The sequence below is a fragment of the Rosa chinensis genome, chromosome 4, assembly GCF_002994745.2.
Source record: "Rosa chinensis cultivar Old Blush chromosome 4, RchiOBHm-V2, whole genome shotgun sequence".
NCBI lineage: Eukaryota > Viridiplantae > Streptophyta > Magnoliopsida > Rosales > Rosaceae > Rosa > Rosa chinensis.
The window spans coordinates 54,866,777-54,888,356 of NC_037091.1; the positions used below are offsets into that span (position 1 = coordinate 54,866,777).

General features: G+C 38.2%; 1 protein-coding gene and 3 long non-coding RNA genes across 10 annotated transcripts; 3 read left to right on the forward strand and 1 right to left on the reverse strand.

Moving 5' to 3' along the window:
- The first annotated feature begins 204 nt into the window (after positions 1-204).
- On the forward strand, positions 205-2,775 carry LOC112196162. 2 transcript variants are annotated; one of them, XR_005809085.1, is made up of 4 exons: positions 205-559; positions 1,099-1,251; positions 1,386-1,609; positions 2,702-2,775. It is a non-coding gene; the product is annotated as an uncharacterized LOC112196162 (long non-coding RNA). The 2 variants fall into 2 exon arrangements; XR_002935013.2 differs by lacking the exon at positions 2,702-2,775 and having other exon boundaries at positions 214-559; positions 1,386-1,737.
- A 1,437-nt stretch (positions 2,776-4,212) lies between these two features.
- Positions 4,213-5,823, forward strand: LOC112199574. Its single transcript, XR_005809680.1, has 4 exons — positions 4,213-4,328; positions 4,472-4,592; positions 5,012-5,096; positions 5,589-5,823. It is a non-coding gene; the product is annotated as an uncharacterized LOC112199574 (long non-coding RNA).
- Positions 5,824-6,664: 841 nt separating this feature from the next.
- On the forward strand, positions 6,665-8,058 carry LOC112200174. Of its 3 annotated transcripts, none has more exons than XR_005809448.1 (3): positions 6,665-6,730; positions 6,822-6,947; positions 7,095-8,058. It is a non-coding gene; the product is annotated as an uncharacterized LOC112200174 (long non-coding RNA). The 3 variants fall into 3 exon arrangements; XR_002936204.2 differs by having other exon boundaries at positions 6,671-6,947; positions 7,095-7,328; positions 7,489-8,058; XR_005809447.1 differs by having other exon boundaries at positions 6,671-6,947.
- A 4,052-nt stretch (positions 8,059-12,110) lies between these two features.
- LOC112199575 (meiosis-specific protein ASY1) lies at positions 12,111-19,648 on the reverse strand. 4 transcript variants are annotated; one of them, XM_040518397.1, is made up of 23 exons: positions 19,637-19,648; positions 17,077-17,121; positions 16,897-16,953; positions 16,566-16,662; positions 16,405-16,473; positions 16,185-16,277; positions 15,808-15,934; positions 15,643-15,712; positions 15,475-15,516; positions 15,230-15,358; positions 15,023-15,136; positions 14,888-14,930; positions 14,720-14,782; positions 14,399-14,529; positions 14,222-14,234; positions 14,053-14,129; positions 13,862-13,963; positions 13,466-13,616; positions 13,293-13,369; positions 13,160-13,217; positions 12,878-13,044; positions 12,629-12,769; positions 12,111-12,528 (listed from the first exon to the last, which is right to left on the reverse strand). In XM_040518397.1, the coding sequence occupies exons 2-23, from the start codon at positions 17,077-17,079 to the stop codon at positions 12,475-12,477; spliced, it is 1,878 nt and encodes a 625-aa protein (XP_040374331.1). In that variant the 5' UTR covers positions 17,080-17,121; positions 19,637-19,648; the 3' UTR covers positions 12,111-12,474. The 4 variants fall into 4 exon arrangements, with proteins under 4 accessions (XP_040374331.1, XP_040374332.1, XP_040374330.1 ...); XM_040518398.1 differs by lacking the exon at positions 19,637-19,648 and having other exon boundaries at positions 16,405-16,437; positions 17,077-17,199; XM_040518396.1 differs by lacking the exon at positions 19,637-19,648 and having other exon boundaries at positions 17,077-17,199.
- Between the last annotated feature and the right edge of the window lie 1,932 nt (positions 19,649-21,580).

Genomic DNA, 21,580 nt, shown 5'->3' on the forward strand with positions numbered 1-21,580 from the left:
CAAAGAGAAGGAGAGCACTGCTCGTCCCATTTATACAAAAGTCACACCCAATCGATATAGGCCACGTGGACAGCCCCAACTATCATTAATCGTTCGCAAGAAAATGCGAAGGAGGAAAAGTGTCGTTGGACAACTGTAGACCCAATTATACTATATATAAAAGATGAGTTCACTATTCATTCTGCGTTACTGTTCATTCGGATGAGAAAAGACTATTATGCCCTCAGTTGGATATTTTTTACGCCTCTGCCACTGACCTATTGTTTTTACTCTCTCTTCCTCGGTTCCTCCAGAAGCCTCCCAGACCGACTTTTTTGCTCTCTTTTTTCTTCCTCCTGCTTTCTAAACAGCCTCAGATGACTGCCTCCTTAACTGCGGCTTTTCCTCCAACGCCACCTTCTTCAACGACTTCTTCAGCGGAGATTTCAATTCCGGCTCGGGTTTTGTCTTCAACAACAAAATCGCACCTCCAAACTCACCCTCTCCTTACCACACAGCAAGAGGTCTCACCACTGCTTCAAGCTATGGCTTAAGCATCAGGAAAATTGGAACTCACTTGGTAAGTTTTCATTCCTCACCGTTTTCGGCTCAGGGTTTTGATTTGGTTGAAAACCCTTTGTTTTCTTTGGAGAAAAACGTTGTGGGTTTTAGTTTTCTTGGATATTGCTTATGTATGTGTGTGAAAGTTTGAATCTTTGGTAAGTTTTTATAGAGATGAGCTCGAATTTTGATTGAGATTGGAGATGGATGAGTTCGACCATGAATCTAACCCACAACTTTATGATATTAACCATAAAGGAGGTTTGATCAGGTTTCAATATTATTAACCTCATGATTATGATATTATTAAGAATATATCCTTTTCATTTTTTATTCACAGTAGTTTAAACCAACTTTTATTGTTCATAAATCAATTGAATCAATTTAAACACAGTATACGTTTTGTCAATCAACAGTTTTGATGTCACTTAATGTAAAGATTTCATTGATTACTTATATCTCCTACAGTTTCAAATTCCAAAATTTTGTTTTCATATATCAAATACTCATTTATCAATTAAATTTGAATAAACTAATACATTTGTTATATGATTTCAGCTTTGATGATATAATGGAACCTGTGCTGATACGTGCAATGGAATCTTACAAATGTCATTATAAGATCAGAGTTCGAATATCAAGATTGTGGAGAGCAAAAAGTACAATACTGACAAAAATGATGGTCTGCAATGCGTTTTGGTTGATGAAATGGTAATTTTCTTACCTGCAATTATTTTTATCTGTTATGTTCTATCTCGATGTTGTGGAATTGGAAAATGTCACTATGTTCCATTTCAAATTGTCTCTCTGCAACTGATTTCTTTTTTCTTTTCCATTTAATACAGGGTGATGCAGTTCATGCAATTGTAACTGAATCTGATTACCACTTGGTTCACAAAAAGCCAGGAGAGTTACAAAATTGTTGATCATTAAGTGCAAGTGTACTTCAATGCAAAAACTATCTTTGAATCAGTTGAAGAAAGCTTCCCACCAATTCCACAACATCGGTTCTATTTTGTAGATTTTGACCAGCTAAGGGCACACATTAACAACAATACAATTCTCTCAGGTGAATGAACAAACTACAAATAATAAATCTTTATTCATTATATGACATTTAATAATCTTCACTAACAGAATCTTTGTTTGTTTGTTTTTTTTTTTAATGCAAGATGTTTATAGCTGTTTGAAGTCAGTTCTACCAGTCACTACTAGAATTTTGGTCTTAGACATCACGACAATTACATTGGTGAGAAATTCACGCGATGTAAAAAAATGTCATTAACATCGATTCCTCAAATTCTGATTTATATTCATAAAATTGACATCGTTTATTACTGTTGACCGATGTCTATAATTTGATTCTGAAATTGGAAAAAAACACGGAAAAGATTAAGTTTAAAATTTTGACACGCGGGGAACAAAATTTCCATTCCACGCACACTTTGTCAGTTTTCCCACTTCTATCTTGTCACTTCACCCAATTTTCACACACTCCCTCTTCTTCGAAACCGTAGCTCTCCACCCCATTACCTTCCTCTGCGCTCACTCCTGCTACTATCTCTTTCTCATTAACCACCTCCAACCCCTCGCCGGCGCTATCGCCTCCACCCGCAAGCTCTCTCTCTCTCTCTCTCTCTCTCTCTTTCTCTCTCTCTCTAAGATCTCAGAAGATTTCAATCTGGCAAAGCACCCTCTACAACATGTTTCGTTCTGAATTAATCGTGCTAATGGTGAGTCACTGCGACTGAATTCTTTGTTTTCTATTTGGGTCCTGAGAATTTTGGGGGTTTTCAATTTTAGGGTTTTAATTATAGATGAGTGGAGATTTGGGGATACCTGTGTTCCCTGAAGAAGACTGGAATCACATGATAAAATGGGTAAGCTCAGAAGATGGAAGCCTTCGCCCTCTTCGTGTTCCCCCTCAACCCTTCCTTCAGATCCATTCCCTAGAAGAATTGCCTCCCACAGCTCCAGCATCTGGTTTTGGGGTTATGGTTCTTCTGGTTTTAGGGTTAAGGTTCTTTTGGTTTTGAGGTTTTTTTTTTGTTTGGACGGCTTAGGTTTTTTCATAGTCAGATAAATTTTTGTACTAGCTCTTTTTGTTTACAAAGCCTTTTATGAATTATTTATTTATTTATTTTTATGATTTTCGATTCAGTTACCAGGTATTGCATTGGAGGAATAAGGTGCTGGAGGGCATCTGCAACAGAGCTGTCTGATTTTGGATGTTTTACGATAATGACTTGTGGTGTCATTCTTTTGGAGCAAACAGGTTAGGAAAGCCTTCTATGTGCTTTTTTCAAAAATAGTAGTGTTAAATATTCATGAAGCATCTAACTAAAGCCAGTTTTCAGGGATTATTAGAATGTTATCCCAATTCCCATCAATTAGAACAAGAGTCGGATCACTGTACTAACTAGTCTTTTTATCTATTCTTTGGGTTGTTTCAGATATCAGCTTAATATATCACATGATTCGTGGTCAAGGAACACTCAAATTGTATGTTGTGGTGTACAATGTGTTGGAGGTAATTGAGATTTTGAACCTATGATCTAATATATGTTATACCCTTGTTCTTCAGAAATATATAAATATGTATACTTGACCCTTTAAGAAGGTAGAAGGCCTGAGGCAGAAGTAAAATAGAATTCAAATATTCATTTTGAAGCATTGTTGTTGACAACAGTGTCTATATACAGTTACTTTTTTTTTTTTTTTTTTCTGCACTTTGCGATTCAGACTTACAAAAAGGAACATAGATGAAGAAACAAAAATTATCAAAAAACATTTTTTACACCAACTAGTGAAAGGTTATTACCATAATCAAGGGTCAAAAGTCTGGCCCTATCTCACTCATTCATGTTAGAATGGCTCACTTATGATGAACAGACAGTGGGTGGATGGTCTAATATCAGTCCATCAGTTTGATATGTTGTGATTGCACTACTCTGTTACAGTGTTTTAGCTAACACTCATGTTACTGATTCTTGCCCCTGCATACAGATATATGACAAACTACTTTAGAGTTTTAATGGAAATGTATTGCAAACTCTATTTAACTCAGCAGACGGACTTGGTAGTTGTCCAACAAAAAACATGAGATTCTGGATTTGGAGATTTACTTGTGACCAAGCTTTAGCTGTGACTGCCTCAAATATCCTTACTTTAAAAATTTATGATTTTTGTTCTAGTATTTACCCTTCAATGTCATTGGATCCTTGACTCTACGTACTTGTTCATTCATTTATCCTCTTAGTTTAGGCAATTACTTTGTCAAACTGCATTGTTGCTCACAATAATGCCTTGTTCGCTTTGATGGTGTCCTATAACTTTGCCGAGATAAAAAGCAATGTGTTCAAACAATATAGTTAGGAAAACATTCATAGCCTGTATACTTTGTTGAGTTTGCTTCTTTTTATTGTCTTATAGCCACTATATTAATTAAACTAGATGTGGTTTAGTGTCCGATGAATTAAATTAGATTAGTTTTATATTCTTTTCAGATGGTCCTAAATCCTCTTTGATTTTATTTTATTTTTTGTTTGTGACCAGATTCTGTGGAGAGGTTCCACATTTCTGCATTTATCATATTCATCCTAGCTCAAAACATTCTGGGGGAAACATTTGATGGGAAACTGTTTTACCATTTGGGTACTGCAGAACGCTGGTGTGGTATTTGTCTGTGAAATGATTATCTATATCGTAAAGCACTCGTTCATTGCTAAGTTCAATGACATAAAGCCCTTTGCATACTCTTCAGTTTCTTGAAGGACCTATGCAAGCAGGTACTGTTTTGTTCAAATTGTGGATAGCTTTCTTATATTATTTGTTGAGTTTAGATCAGTTCAGCAAATGTTGACTTATGATTCTAAATTACACTACTCACCCAAACTGTTTTGTGTTTTTTTTCTTTTTTTTTGGCTTAAAGAGTGGGATTGGACGTTGGAAAGGTGGAAGTGCGGGATGAGAACCTGAATATCGTGGCAGACACTCAAACAAGATCAAGAGCTTTGCCTACTTTCATCAACTATACTCGTGATGGTATAGAGGTACATGTATAGTCATGAGTTTTAATTTGATCAGCTCACTGGAAGTGCTTCCATTAATTTGGAATTTCATGTTGTGATTTCTATTGAAATGCTGGTCTTCCATAATAGTTACTTGACCTGCATATATGAAAGGAAATGGAGACATTGGAAATTAAAAAAGCAGAGGCCTATTGTATTTATTGAGATCATGCATTGATAGATATAGTTACCAAATATGGACTGTATTTGGTGCAAAAGTAATTAGCCCTATTACTTTTACTCTTCAACTGCATAAGTATAAGTTATTGATAGCTGACATGTAATGTATATTCCTAGATAAGATGGTGCTATGTTAAAGAAATTCATCGCTTTCACGTGTAATGTAACCATAATATCAACATAGAGGTGTCTTTTATATTAATGTTTCTTCTTTTTTGTAGGATGACTTTGCTTTTAGGACACCCAAGTTCTGGCAAATCTACTTTGCTCACGACTCTTGCAGGAAAACTGGACTCCAGCTTAAAGGTTAGTGGTTGGTGAACATCGTCCATAAGCATATATATCACTTTTTTCTGTGTGCGCTCGTGTGTTCCCAATGCATAGCAAATTAGTCATTTCTGCTCAACTAGGCACCCATCTCAATTTGTCATCGATGATTTCAGTTTTGAATGTCTCGTTTGGTTAACAAAAATCAATCACTTGGGAAATACACACACATGCACCAGCTGCTTACTGTGACTAGCTACCGTTGAGCTATATATATATATATATATATATGTGAACCATATGCTTTTGTAACTTTGTTGTCACTCTTCCCTTGACTGATGCCAAATTAATTTTAGGTACGTACCTTGAAGCTTTATTCATGCCTAACCTTCCACTCTTATCTTTGTGAAGACCAAACTAAAGCCTTAATTTATTTTGTACCATGCGGCCAGCTTAGAGACGATTGCTTGTTTATAATCACGAATCCTTTTACCTGATGATTATGACTTATGTTATTCTATATGTTTTTAGCGGGCAGCAAAGACTCGGAAAAGATACACCCAAGAACAACTTGACGAGGTGCATATTGAAGTGGCTAACTATTTGTAGACTTTGCTTTAGATGGAGACTAGCAAAGTGATTTTGAGTCAGGCTAGTTAGATTTTTTGTGAGCCATTTTGGAGTAGTTGTACTGTTATAGCAACTGTGAACAAAACTACATGTACACTTATTGCAATGGTATGTTTTAGGCTAGCCTTGAAGTAGGTTAGGGTCTTTTTGCCTATTTTTTGAACTATTAACATTTCTGATGTTGGATACAAATTAATGCAATGCCCCATATTCAAATTATTTGAAATTTCATGTTGTCAAATATGGATTAGATCGATTTTGTAGTAGCAATTACAAAGTTGGTGGACATCATGCTCATGTAGAGGACATGATGTATATACGCCTATTTCAAATCAGTATTAAACTACAAAAACGATGTCATTAAAGAGATAATACATTAGATTGGAAACAAAAATCGATGTCTCTTTATTAAGTGCACATCGAGTTATTAAGTAAGAAACGATGTAAAACAACCCAATGAACATCGACTTATTAAGTAAGAAACGATGTAAAACAAATCAAAAGACATCGATTTATTAAATGAAAAACGATGTTTAACAGAATAATGAACATCATTTATGTAATACAAAAGAATGTAAATTCAATCTTAAATAGTGTGATATATGACAAGTACCCATAAAGCTTGTAAACAGCAGGCAAATTTCAAAAACATCGATGTCTAAGAATATATTACACATCGTTTCTAGAATGAGTAACGATGTTAAAATGAATGCTAATGCTATTAGACCTATATTTCGTTAAGCATTAAATGCATAAATATGAAGGTTTAACAATATCTAAAAGCACCAATTTGTGATCATAATAGCAATTTAACATTGATTCTGGAATCTAATCCGATGTTTATTGTTGTATGGGACATCGGTTTTTAACCGATGTCTATTTTTTGGCGATCTTTTACATCACTCACTAACACATGTGTACAAAAAATTTTTTACATCGGTTTCTGGCCGATGTATATGAGAAAAATTCTAGTAGTGAGTGCATCAAGCTCCTGTCAAGGATAAAGAGGAATCAAAATGTGAAATTTATCTACAAAACTTAAGGTAAAATTTTCATAAACTAGATCAAAATTAAATCTGCTATATTTTCCAGAAAAAGAAAAAATGAAACTAACTCTTCAAATTCAAAATCTAGAAGAGAAGATCTTAGAGTCACTCTCTGGGGTAACATTGCCAAACAGTTTGACATACAGAGCATTAAAAAACTGTCTCCACCAGTGCTCATAGTGTTGACCAGTTTAAAGATTAAGGAGCTCATGGGGTAAGCATTATTCCAAAAAAAAAAAATTCCTTCTGTTTTCTTTTATATACAGGCTGCCATCCTTCTATAATCTTCTATACCTTTCTTCTATAATCTTCTATTTCCTTAATTACAGGCTTCTATAATCTTCTATTTCCTTAATTATAGGCTGATGTTGCTGTTAATGAGAAGCTCGATTGCTGGTATCTCTGTCTTAACACAGTAGAAGGCACCGCATTCTGAGACCTTGATGATCAATTGGACCGGTTTCAAGTATCGTTCGAAAGCCTTCTTTACTATTCATTTTGGGAAACTTTTAAACTTTTGATTTTGTGAAATTGAGCTCATTTGATCAAATCTGAGGATCCAATTGAGCAATCAGAGATATATGAAAGACTCCAGGTAAGCTTCTTATTTGATCAAATGGTTTGACATTTTGGGTGCAATTGATTGGGTTTTTCAATTTCGATGCATGTTGGTTTTTTTACTTTATAGCTTCCAGAGTTCTTCCTCAATTACAGTCTGCCATTCTTCTATAACCGTCTTATTCAATGGCTGCCAGTTCTAGGTGATAGCTGAGAGAGTGATTTAGAATAGAAAAGAGAGCAGCAGGCGAAGGAACAGTGATTGTGGGTGATGTCACATCGATCTCCCAGTTTTGGTAGTTGATCGATAGACAGAGAGAGAGGGTTCGATCGATAGACTAAAGGAGAGAGGGGTAGAGTACCAGTTTGATCATAGAGATGGAAAAAGGCTTTATCACCTGCTCGGGACATCAACTTGAAGCTTGAACAGGTGAAGGAAAGTACTACCTTTTAGGTAATTTGAGGGATGCATTTATCTCTCTCTGGGATTGATTGCATGTAATTTTGTATCATTTGTTTTGAGTTTTGGGAGTGCTTTTCATGTTTGTGGTTTCTGGGTCTATTTACATGGTGAGCTCCTTACAGTATATGCTGGTAAGGAATATGAAGGCAGGGTAAATCGAATTCAAAATTGAATGCCTTTCTTTGAACTTGAGTATTCAGCATAGGAAAATCATATTACTCTGGCAAAACTTGCAAGCTCTGCCTACTTTTTGTATCTTCTATTAATGATTATGTCTGGGATTTTGGTTTACTTTTTAATATCATACTAAAGGGTCAATTATTATAGTACTAAGCTTTTAAAATCTGATTCGAGTATCTCCAGGGCTACAGCACATAGTACAAATGGAAAAGAAAAAAAAGCTAATATGTAACTGATGCATAAAAGTTAATTTTAAATCCTAAACTGAATTAATATATTCATCTTATTTAATTTTCCATATATTCATTGCATTTAAACACAGCTGATCACAAGAAAAACAGCAGAAGAAGAATGTAGGTCGTTTCATATATTTGTATCAACTGTAGGTAGAATCAACAATCTGTTACTTTATTTTATTGAATGATGCATAATGAGATTTAACCTATTTGGAATTTCTCTCATGCCGCAATTCATATATATTTTTTTCCATAATATGTATATGAGCCTTTAATTCTTTTTAAGGCTATTACACTGTTGCACCACCAGGCTATTAAATGGAAGATAATTGCAATGGCATGTTATACTTAAAATCATGCTCTGTTCTGAGTCATATGGCATCATGTTTGCTTGCATGTCCTGACCATAATCAGATTAAGGAATAACTTTATCAAGAAAAGAGAGGCCAATGTAACAGGAATAACCAAGTGAACCCATTGAAAGTAAACTGCCTACATTTTACAACTGAAGTTTTACTCAAATTACAAGTCTATATACCTATGTGTTAGCAGTTTTTGTAACTACTTCTTGATGTGCGTTGTTATATCAGGCAATCTGGAGCAGGAAGCAAGGTGATATGACAACACCAGCTTAAACTAAGCAACAGCAACATGAGATGAATATCCCTACACTTTGTTTATCAATATTGTATACCTTTAAGTTTTAGGGTTTATCAACTTTGATTTGAAATTATTGATTATGGGGAGAAATTCGTCTGACATATCCTAATTATACAGCTAAAGAATTCAAAAGCTGTACCGACTGCAAAGGCTACGTAATTATAACGGAAATCCCCGCGGCAAAGCGCGGGCGCTATTCCTAGTTAGATTCCAAGATGAGACTCTGGCTTTTAGTGAATGATTAGGTTCACACCGTCACTCACAATCGCACATGTACCATATGAACCCAACGCTAGGAGTACAGTAAACTTTAGTGAACATTATTTCATCTTCAAATGTGGTAAGCACCAAGTTTTAATCCAATCTTTCTTTCTTCTATAAAATGTGCTTCTTGCTTGTTAATTCAAATTAATACCAAGTTTACTGTGAACATTATATCATCTTCAAATGTGGTAAGCACCAAGTTTTAATCCAATCTTTCTTTCTTCTATAAAATGTGCTTCTTGCTTGTTAATTCAAATTAATACTATGTTACTTCTGGCTTCCAATAACGATCTAGTATATCATGAGGTTCTAACGGGCACTAGTTCCTCTAAAAATTAACCAGTTTCATATTTATATAAAAATGCAACACATGCATATAGGGGAGACAAATCATACAAGCTATGTTTAGTCCAGTCCTTTTAACTCATCTCTTATTTGAAATTTTTTTTTTTTAAGGGGAGCTTCATTAATAATCAAACTGTGCGATAGTAACATATGTGCATATATGAGTACAGACAGGTAAAGGTGTTGAGTACTATTTTCGACTTACCTTATAATATCCGAACAACTAAATTAAAAAAAGGGTCCTTGCCCAAAAGCACCAAAATGAGCAAAACTTTTCCCACTTACCCCAGCAACAGTTTTTCATTCCCACTAACCCAATTTTAAGGAAAATGACTATTTTGCCCATAACTTAATTAAAGAATTACAAGCTTCTCTCCCTCCCTCTCCCTCCGGTATCCACCTCCAGCACGACATCACTCTATCTCTCTCTCTCTCTCCCCTCCTCCGATCTCTCTCTCCCTCTCTCTCTACCCCCCAAATCAAATGAGACGAACTCCGTCGTACGGACGCCACCGCAACTCCAGCTCCGATGCTCGGAGCAAGCCTGACCGCTACCCCTACTCGCCTACCCCCTCATCCTACTCCGACGCATCCATTGCACGCAAGTCCACCTCCGGCCAGACCACCTCCGCCCTCCGCAAGATCCGCCAAGCCCCCTCCGTCAAAGTCTCCGATCTCCGCTCCCTTATCCACGAAGACTCCGACCAACCGCAGCCGTCTGATGCCTCCAAGCTAGTCGTCCTCCGCGGCCGCGTCCAAGCCACACCCGACGCCGACGGAACCTATAAGAGCCTCAAGTCCAGCCCGATCATCAACCCCGATAATAACGAGAACACCACCATCGACGCCGTCATCGTTCAGAGGACGCAACGGGTGCGTTTAGCGTTTTTGATTTTCGTTCTTGCTAAGCAAGTTTCGGAGTCACAAATCCGAGTCACCGGCGCCGGCTTTTGACTTGGGTGCCCAGTAACCTCCAAAAACCTCCAGATCTGGATCTTCTGTTGACTCTTTGTCAGAGACGAAGACTGTATCCCTCTGCAATTTTCTTTTTCCGTCTGAGATCGACCGCTCTTCTTCCTTTTTTCCTTTTTTTTTTGGACGACGTCCTTTTTTTTTTTGGACAACAATTTTTTTTTTTAATAGATAACATGGGGCAGGAGGCCTATAATCAAAGAAAAAAGAAAAAAAAATGTTTTATTTGGGAGCAATAGACGTCTATTGGAGGGCAATAGACGTTTTGAATTGATGTAATCTCTGCGTTTTTTTTCTTTAATGGAAGTTTTATTTGTTTAATGTAGAAAAATTAGTTTTCATTCCGGCGATCGAAAGTTGTATTGGGGGGCAATAGACGTCTATTGAGGGGCAATAGACGTTTTGAATGTCTATTGCTCTCTAATTGACGTCTATTACACATCTATTGGAGGGCAATAGACGGCTATTGGGGGGCAATAGACGTTTTGAATTTATGTAATCTCCTTGTTTTTTTCTGTAATCAAAGTTTTATTTGTCTAAATTTTTGGAGATTAGTTCTCATTTTAGCAACTGAAAGTCCTATTGGGGGGTAATAGACGTCTATTGGGGGCAATACAGGCTGATGGTCGTCTATTGGGGGGCAATACATGGCTGATAGTCGTCTATTGGAGGGTAATAGACGTCTATTAGGGGGCAATAGACGTCTATTGGGGGGCAATAGACGTCTATTGGGGGGCAATAGAGGTTTATTGCCCATCTACTAGGGGGCAATAGATGTCTATTGGGGGCAAAAAAACTTTCCGGTGAGATTTTCAGCAAATTCCGGTGGGCGGCAGTAGGTGACCGAAATCCGGCGACCGGTGACCGGAATCCGGCGAAAGTTGGCCGGAATCCGGCGAAAGTTGGCCGGAATCCGGCGAACGTTGGCCGGAATCCGGCGGCCGGTGACCGGAATCCGGCGGCCGGTGACCGGATTCCGGCGGCAGGTGACCGGAATCCGGCGGCCGGTGACGGGCTCCGGCGAAGTCTCCCATGGTTTCTCTCTCTTCTATTTTTTCTCTCTCTCTCTCTAAGTAACAAGGGAGTGAGGGTAAAATGGTATTAAAAAAAAATTAAAAACAAAAAAAAGGTATTAGGGAAGACTCCCTTAGAGTGTATTGGGTAAGAGAGAATTAAAAAAACTTAATGGGGTAAGTGGGAAAAAAATCCCTAGAAATGGGGTAAATGGACAAAATCCCTTAAAAAAAAAACATAAGAATTTATAAATTTTACACTGAAAAAGTGTTAAATTATTGTTATTTAAATTTATTAGCACCCGATCCTAGTTGGCCTCTGGCTAAATCTTTGTCTTTAATAATCATAATCAAGACGGTAATTATGCAATCCGTTTGCTAAATATGTCCGATAGTTATGACACACGAAGTTTGATATAGTTGGTGAACTTTTGCCTTACACCTGGGACAGTGACGGAGAGGCATAGAGACCTCAGGAATTTAGTCGAGGCCCACCGCAAAACTTGCCTATCTCGCTCACACAAATTTGTGTCGCGGCCTCCCCGAGCCTTAGTGGCACAAAATATCTGGCACATGCAGCCAAAAGTTGTCTACTCCCATACTTTGCACTATGGAATGACCCTCGATTTTCGACCTAGTTATTCAATTAAGATAACAAATGAGTACTCACGTGAGATCATCTGGCTCATGGGTGTGAGACACAGGCATCACACAATCTGATGTTGGCTTCATTTCATCTCTCAAGTCTCAACATTCGAGATTCAAAATCACTAGTGGCAAACGACACTGACGCAAAAGAGATTTCCGAAAATTATTAAGGTAATTACCCGTCATCTCTAAGCATTGTTCATGGAAACAGTACGTGTCTGAGGAAGAGCAATCCCCAGTGGCACATTAGACTTCTAATACATCTCGTTCAAATGCTTACAGCATGTTGTTATAACTAATAGTCACCACATAAGTGTACTAATCCAAGTTCTACTGGTAGTTAAACACTAGCAAAGAAAAGGTAGCCCATGGTAGGCGGCATTGGCAAATTCTGAAAATTTTTCAGAGGGCTTGAGATTTCTGGCGCTTTGTGTACTGAAGAATAGGCTCCTTGACCTACATAGAGGGAAAAGATTGCATTTTCATTAGTCCTATTGCCTGTGATACAAATCAGAGCAAATCATTCTATCATGAGGAGGTTGAATCATATTCATACCATGCTTGTTTTCCTGGAACGCTTGTCTTGCGTCGACCTACTGCTGCACATCACTCTCTCATCTTCATCACAGTAGTTTGTGTAGCAATTTGCTCTGTTTTCATCATTACCAGGTGCAAAACTCTCTCTTGAAATTTCTGGCTGCAAAGTTTCCACAAAGCATTTATTAGTTTAGAGTTGAAACAGCTCAGTTGCAGGAGAAAACTGACACGAAATGGTAGTGTAGAAGCATAAGCACTAGACACTCACCTGAGCCCAGCTTGTGGGGGTGTTTCCATGCTCCTTTCTTATTGAAGTAGTCTGCTCACTCCTCATTGGACTGTGTTCATTTGAATTAGCCCTTATTCTCATGCGTGTCAGATCTGATCCAATGGAGTGGAGCGCACCGCATGTGGATGTGTCTCTGTAGTTACTAGCTGATAACAAAAGCATTTTGTTGGTGTAAGTATTAAGCCGGTAATGTAAAGAACCAGGTGAACCACTAGAGCCTTAAACAAAGTTTTCCTGCATAAAACAACTTCTGCTTCTTACTAATTGGATAAAAATCTTGATGATTTGACTTGCTTTGGGGCTCAATGTTGTCCACATCCTGTTCATTTACAAAGTCAGAGAGCTGTATAGAATACATTTCAAAAAAGATTTGCAGACAAGTTTGTAGAAATACCATTGCATCATACTTTAAAGCTTTCTGGACTTCAGTAAGCTTTTTCTTGGTAATATCAGAATGGAGCACACGCTTTCCTGGAATGAAAAGTAGTGAGAGGACATGATTTGATTATGCATAAGTAAAAGCGTACAAAGCTTTTAAAATGGCTCAAACTGCAAAAGATTGCTCACCTAGCCTTCGATTTCCCTTGGCTTCAACCAAACCTTCTTGCACCATCTTATCAATCATCTTGCGCACAGTATTCTGATTTGCTTCTCCTCCAAGCTTGTTCTGAAGCTTTGCAATTGACACATACTGCATTGGAAGAACATGATAGAGTGCCTGCAATAGAAAACAATGTCATTTGATATGATATTGTATAAAAAACACTCCCAACAATAAACTTGTCTCCTCCTAAGAGGAACATAATGCATTATCATCATTCAATATACAGACCGCATGATCTTAATCTTAGGTTCACAGAAAAGTCATCAGACCATACAAATAATTGACGAATTAGGAGTAAATTTTCAAAATGCTAGTACTTCATATACACATAAGTATGACAAGACAGGAATCACAATCACCTTCATGTACAAGTGATCATTGGCGTTTGGAGTTTTTTCACTATCAGGGACCACTTGACAGTCCATTTCTTTTTTTACCTTGATAAATTCATGGTCAGACTTCTGCATTGTGAAATTCAAAAGGAAAATTAGTTTGACTTGAAAGCAAGAAACAATCGAAAGATAATTGAAATAGGACAAGAGGAAAAAACCTTCTTCCTGTTAATTGTGTAACTGTCCCCTCCAGTTTTTGATAGAACACCTTCAGCAACAAGCCTATCCATAATTTCTGCAGTCCAGCCAAAGAGAATCAAAATTTGTAAACCTCAAAAATAAGTAAAAAGAATGCAGCAGCAGGTATAAGTGCATTCTTCAGTTTACCTTCAGTCAGAACCTGCAAGTTATAATACAGAGATGGAGTCAATATGATATACATTAAGAATCATACCAATAGACTAAAGAACAGGAGAAAGTACAGCATGTTCTGTTAGCCAACTGTACCAACAGTAAGTTTTTCACACAAATTCCAGCAGAGAATTGAGCAGTTGAAATCCGTACCACTGAGATGTCTGGGAAATTCGAGAGAACATCAGTAACTTCAACATTGTCAAGATGGCGGCTACTGATCCAGTCCTTTATCCTAGAAAATTTCAGTTCATCTTCCTCTGGATCCTGAGTATCATCTGTAGCTGAATGTTATAGAACAGATTGTTAGCCTAATACTACAGGAAAGTCGCAAAGGAAGGAGATGTAAAGTTTTAGGAAATAAAGCCCATAATTAGCTGATTAGTTAGCTCAGATTCCAAGTTAAAGTTCTTTTTCACTCATTTTTCATGTGCAGATTGATCAGCTAACTTAGACGTGTAATTAATTTATTACCTTCATCATCCATGCTGTTAACTTCCTGAGGTATGCTATTATCCTCCTGTGGTTGTCGCCTAGCTGTCAAGGAAACCATTGTTACTCCACAACAACTCAGACCAAAGCTCACAGCAAGTGGGAATTATAGTATAAGGATTATACAATACATAAATCTACAACTCTTACCTATGGGGGCAACTATATATCGATCCTCTTGTGATTGGTTAACCTAGAAATTATATACAAAGCATATCATCACTATCAGTGTTGGCAGCATAAGCCAAAGTAGATAGTTGATGAAACTCATAGCATCAGTTTTACCTCACTGTCAGTTTCAGAAAAGTCATCCCTTTGCATGGAGTCAGCTCCTAAGCTCACTTCATCATCTTGAGTATCATCATTTTCATCCTCACAGGGATCAAGCACGCTCTTTACCTGTATAAATACAAAGTAACACTAACTTAATCTGGCACAGGAAAAGGCGAATCTTAGTTTTTGTCATTCCAAAATAAAATCCTTACTCCTTACCTTGAGAGCTAAGACAAGATGCTTGCTGTTCACATTCCCGACCTCCATTTTCAAAGGATTCTTTGTCCATGGGTTATGAGTTTCTTCTTCTGTGCAACATCTGAAGAATGGAGGCTCATAATCTACTGGCTGAAATGTCAGAAAACTCCGTGAGCTTTTGGCACGCATAGTCATTAGACAAACAAAGAGGAGTATCAATCAAAAAGACATGGAGCTGAATTATGAAAGCAATTAAAGAGGTATACCGTCACATCATCATAATATAGGAGTTTCATCAGTATGGTGCGCTGAAACAAACACGAAATCACAAAATTGTAAATTGATTTACCAGAGCAACAAAGTCTTCTTGAACTTTGCATTAAGGCTAAAAACAAACACAGCTGTGTAGGAACTAAAACAAATTGTAGATGCACCTCTTCAGGCATCCTATCCAGAGTTCTCATCAGTTGAACCAGTGTGCGGACCATTTTACAAGCAAAACTTCTGCACATTACCATAGTCCAACAGACTCAGAAATTGAGAACCAAACAGCAAGAGAATAAGAATGAAATCTAGTACAACTTTGAACCAAAAGTCACCTCATCTGGTTGGGGGTAATTTCTGCTGTGGAGTCACACTTGAATGTTCCACCATGCTTCTTGTTTCCAGAGCGACTGATATTCATTGAAACCTCCTGGCTCTCGGAATTTGAGTAACTGAATGAAACTGCAGGTCAAGAGTAATATGAACAGATTAAATCTCTAAACAAGCATAAAACAGTTATTAGAGAAATTTTTATTCACACACTAAATTCAACCAGCATGGAATCTGGTTCCTCACAGTCAATGGAATAGTACTTATTTAAATTATAGCGGTTAGTGAGAACAGTAAGTAGTATTAACAACAAATTGCCTCTTCTCATGTAGAATTGATCGAATCTTAAAGATGGAATTAAGTAGTTAGCTGTAAGCCTTACATGTGTATTCCTCTATCATCGGCCCTTCAACCTCTTCACACACACAGAACAAAAGCGTTTTCAGGTATTTCTTCTGCAAGGCGTCATATACACCAACGGATACATTAAAAGATTAACGGATTGATAGCCGAAAAAAAAAAAAAAAACTAAAATCTCATAAAATGAAAGAAAATCAAAACAGGAAAGCTCATCCAAATCAATGTACTCAGGCTATTCATACCTTTCTCCATCCAATCAATAAGTCTGCGAGACTCTGCATCCATTGGCATTAGCTTTTTAATCTTCATCTCTTTTAAAGAAGCCAAAATTGCAATCAAAATCAACAACCGGCTTTTAAGTATGGCTAATAACAACGAAATCTAATTTACCAAGCAGATCTACCTAAAGCAGGAACAGATTTATCATTGAAATACTTCTCCGGAAAAAGGCCTCTGATGTAACTGATATTGAATATAGCGATGCGAAGCAGGTTCCTCGTCTAACATTCACAGCAAATAGTAGAGAATTCAGACTCAAATTCACAGAATCATTGCTCAATTCCTCACCGCAGTTACAGAAAACTTAACATCTAACAATAAATGATATGAATCTAGGGTTTCTTCAACCAAAATTCAATTCTAAAATTCAAAGGCCTAATCACTACGATCGGTGACTACAAACAACGACGAAGAGTTCTTTCACTACGATCTAAAAGCGAGCAATGGTTGCTTACCAGAAGAAGCGAATCCTGCTCGGTGATCTCCGCCTCCTTCAGTTTTTGTGCCACAACCTGTAAACAAAAATATGAACTAATAGTGAGATTAACAGTGAATTAAGCTCTGATAACCGGCCGTACGATCAGAACGACGAAGATCGCTAAGTATAAACAACTTTCTCAGAGATCTTAGCTCACCATTTTCACCGTTCTCAGAGAAAACTGAGAGAGAGAGAGAGAGAGCTCCGCGTTTGCTCAACGCTCAACGAAATTTTGAAATTGTAACGGAAGAAAAGGAAAAGTTTGAAATGATATAAATAAAGAAATGAGAAAGAAGGCGGGACGTGACGAAAATTTTTAGCGGTGGTAAAAGTTACTTCAAAATTTACTGAGCATGAGGAATGCGTGAGGGAGGGAGTCGGTTGTAGAAAATAATCTAACGGCTCCAGATTCAGCCACATCATCCTCCAATCAACGGCTCTTAGGATAACAGATGAGGACTCACGCGGATCGATGACCTGGCTTTTTGTAAATATGCATTTTTCTTTATTTTCTTATTGGCTTTTTATTACTTCTTCTGTTTGCACACTTCTTTTTTTTTTTTGCTCAAAACGATTTGGCTCATGACAATGATGACATTATGAACTCAGTATGGATCAACTTGCTTGTTGGGTGAGAATCACCCAAGCCCATATTATAATTTTTTAGAGGAAATGATTGTTTACTCAATTTTAGCTTAAAAATTACTCACTTACCCAAACACTCTAAGAGATTATTTCCCTAATACCCAATTAAGTATTTTTTTATTCTTTTTTATTTATTTTTGGAATAATTTTTCCCTCTCCTTCTTTGTCACTTAGAGAGAGAAGTCATCGGAGACTTTGCCACACTTCGGTGACCGATGGCCGACCGGGGACTCCGGTAACTGGTGACCTGACTCCTGCGATCGGTCACCGAATCCGGCAGCTGATGACCGAAATCCTGCGACCGATCACAGGAATCCGGATTCCGACGTCTGAATTTATTGCCCCTAATAATACCTAGTAACCATATTATTGCCCCTCAATTAGAGGTGGCAAACGGGCCATGGGCCGGACCGGGCTATTTTAAGCGGGTCTAGCCGTGCTTCGTGCCGTGCTTGGACCGACCCATTTATTATCGTGTCGGCCCATTTACTTAAACATTAAGCCCGGTCCGGCCCATGGCCCGAGCCCATATCATGTCGGGCCGTGCTCATGCCGGGCCAATAAACGGGCCATGCTCGTGCCTACCCACTATAAAGCACGATTTTAAAATCTTAATACTATAAAGCACGATTTTAAAATCTTAATTTGAATAAATAAAAAATAATTTTATTTAACTATGTAGAAAATTCAAATAAATTAAGTTCTATAATGTTTTTCTCAATCTTAGCTTTTTAAGATTAGTTTTCTAATAATTTTTTATATTCCACTACAAGAAAGAAAGAAAAAAATAACTCAAAATATATTGCTTTTAGTATATTTTTGTGAGATTAATCTTTATTAATATAATGAAGATTTAGTATCATATTATTCTTTCCTTCATTCTATAGTTGTATTATTATGAAATTAGTCTTTATTCATAAACATCTATTTAATATTTAGAAAAAAATACTTTATGTCAAAACAATGATATAATGTTTTTTTTTTCACTATTTTGACAACATAAAAGAAATAGCATTGGTGGAATTGTCATGAGATTTTAAATAAGGAGGTCTAATATTCAAATATCATCATTGTGGTTTTTTAATATTTTTAAAAACAAAATGAAATTTTTTGTTTGAAATGGGCCGGTCCAAATATGTCGTGCTCAGACCATGCCGGGCCGGGCCAATGGGCTAATATTCCTAGGCCCAACCCGGCCCGTTATTGTAACTTGCTCGGGTCTTGCCGGGCCACTAACGGGCTTGGGCCGTGCCGGGCCGCTTTTAAGCGTGCCGGGCCGGTGTCGTGCTCGTGCTTAGCGACCCGTTTGCCACCTCTACCCCCAATAATCATATTATTGCCTCCCAATAATCATATTATTGCCCCTAATAATCATATTATTTTCCTCCAATAATCATATTATTGCCCTCCAATAATCATATTATTGTCCTCAAGTGAATTACATAAACACCCAAAACCAAAATGATTACACTACAGACACAATTGATTCACTTTTCTTTTTTCTTTTTTTCCTTCCCCATTATCGGAGCTCACAGTATACCAAAAAAAAAAAATGCTATGGGCACCCAAAAATTGCTCTGGGCACCCACCGAAGTGTGAGGCCGGTGCAGCAGTGGTCGGGGAGTGGTTGTGTAAGGGGAGTAGAGTTGAATCGGCCTGGGATCGGAGTCGGATGGGCGTTGGGGCTGAGTTGTGGCAATGGGCCTTGGATCGTTGGATCGATGGTTTGGGTGACGACGGCGCTTGGAGGTTGAGACCGAGACGACTCCTTGCTCCCATTTACGACACCATCTACGTCGTCGTCTCAGAGGTTCCTATCCGACCTGAATTCCCACATCGGGACCAGCGTCTCCGGGAGCTTCCAGAACGAAGGTTTGTTGGATGATACTAGCGCGAGCAGCAGCGACTAGGATGGTGGGATTTGACGGTGGGTTCAAGGTCAACGAAGATTGCGCCTGGGATGTGCTTGCCGGCTCCGGTCTCGGAGAAGAAGGTCTTGTCGATCAGCATCTAGCCGTCCAGCTAGAGAGAGAGAGAGAGAGAGAGAGAGAGAAAGAGAGAGAGAGAGAGAGAGAGAGAGAGAGAGAGAGTATGAGGGTAATACTGTCAAACACTGTTGGATTGGTAAATAGGGTTAAAAAACTCTTAGTGGAGTAAGTGGACAATTTTTAGGCTAAAATTGGATAAGTGGTCACGGCCCCTATTTTTTATAATTTGTCGCACCGGGGGAGGGGGGGGATTTAATACCTGAACCCCAAACGATTACATAAGCATCACAATTGTCCTTGTAGAGAACATCATGCAGGAAAGCAAGAGGCTCCTCTAAACAAAGATCAATAGGATGACCTAAACTAGCAAAGTGGGCCAATCTATTGGCCACACCATTTGCTTCATGATAAATGTGTTAAATTCTAAAATAAGCAAAACCTTGCATGTAATCCGTACAATCATCAAGAATCTGACTAACCTTTGAGTTATTGTCACCTGATTGGTTGAGAGTAGCCACCAATACAGAAGAAGCACTCTCCATGTCCACCTCCATCCAACCCTGATGAATGGCCAAGAGTAACCCGGCTCTGCAAGCCTCAACCTCAGCCTCAGCATGAAGGGCAGAGCCCAAATTGGGAATATACATGGACCATGCAGCCTTTACGGCACCCACCTCATTTCTCACAATAACGCCAATGCCACCTTTACCATTGCCAAACTGAAAAGCACCATCTATATTTATCTTTAGTTTTCCAACAGGTGGTAACTCCCATTTTGCTATTGTGCGTTGCCTGCAAGTTCTAAGCAGTTTAGTGGGTGAAATTGCTGATATTCATTCAGCCAATATAAGGACCAAGTCACCGCATTATGGGGGTTAAAAGTAGCACCATTCCACACCACTTGATTTCTCTCTAACCATATTGACCAAAGGCTCATGAAGAAAATATTAATCTGGTGCAAATTCAAATTGCGAACAACGTCCAAAATCCAGATTGCTACTAAGTTTGAGACATCCTGGATTTTGGATGTTGTTCGCAATTTGAATTTGCACCAGATTAATAGTTGCTTTGGCACTGATTTGGATGCAACATTGTTTTGGTTAAAGGTATCCCACTGTTAAATTATTGGTGTCTAATACCCCAATAGCACTTGCAATAGAGGGGACTGATTCTTGATTAGTGGCTGCATAGTGGTTAAATATTGCATTAGCCACTCTTATCAGTGTGTATTGGGACAATAGGTACCAATACAAGTCAGTGTGGAATGGAGAAATTTCTAGTAGTGACGGGCTTTTATGGTCACCCTAGAGCGGTGCTTCGTTCACAGACTTGGGAATTACTTCGAAAATTGGGTTTTAACAATGGTAGGCCGTGGTTGATTGGTGAGGATTTTAACGAAATCTTACTAGCTTTAGAGAAGGAGGGAGGTCCTCCTAGGTGCCTAAGACAAATGGAATAATGTAGTAGGTGTATTGATGAGTGTGGACTTGTAGACTTGAACTATGTCGGTCCTGCGTTTACTTGGAAAGGTAGGCGTGCTGGTGAAGATATCAAAGTCAGGCTGGATCGTTTCTTTGCAACTAGTGGGTGGCTAGACTTGTTTCTGTTTAAAAGGTTGTACACTTGAACCCTTCAAAGTCGGATCATCTTCCTGTGTTGTTGGAGGTGCGTAGTACAAGACCAAAAAAGAAAAGGAAAAAAAGGAGGTTTCGTTTTGAAGCTCTGTGGTTACAAGATGAGGAATGTGGGACTGTGGTGGCGCAGTGTTGGGAGGGAGGGACAGGTGGCAATCCTTTTCACGCTAAAAAATTGCTCATACTAGAAGGAGGTTGTGAGGAAATTAAAATTTGGGAGTTTAAAGGCTGAAATTGAGAAGACAAGGGCACAATTGTCAGCTTTTTATGACGCATCTCCTACTGTACCGCCTGTAGAAGAGTGCCTAGCACTGGAAACAAAGCTTAATGAACTATTATGGCAGGAACATTCTTACTGGAAGCAAAGATCACGGGTGATGTGGCTCAAGGATGG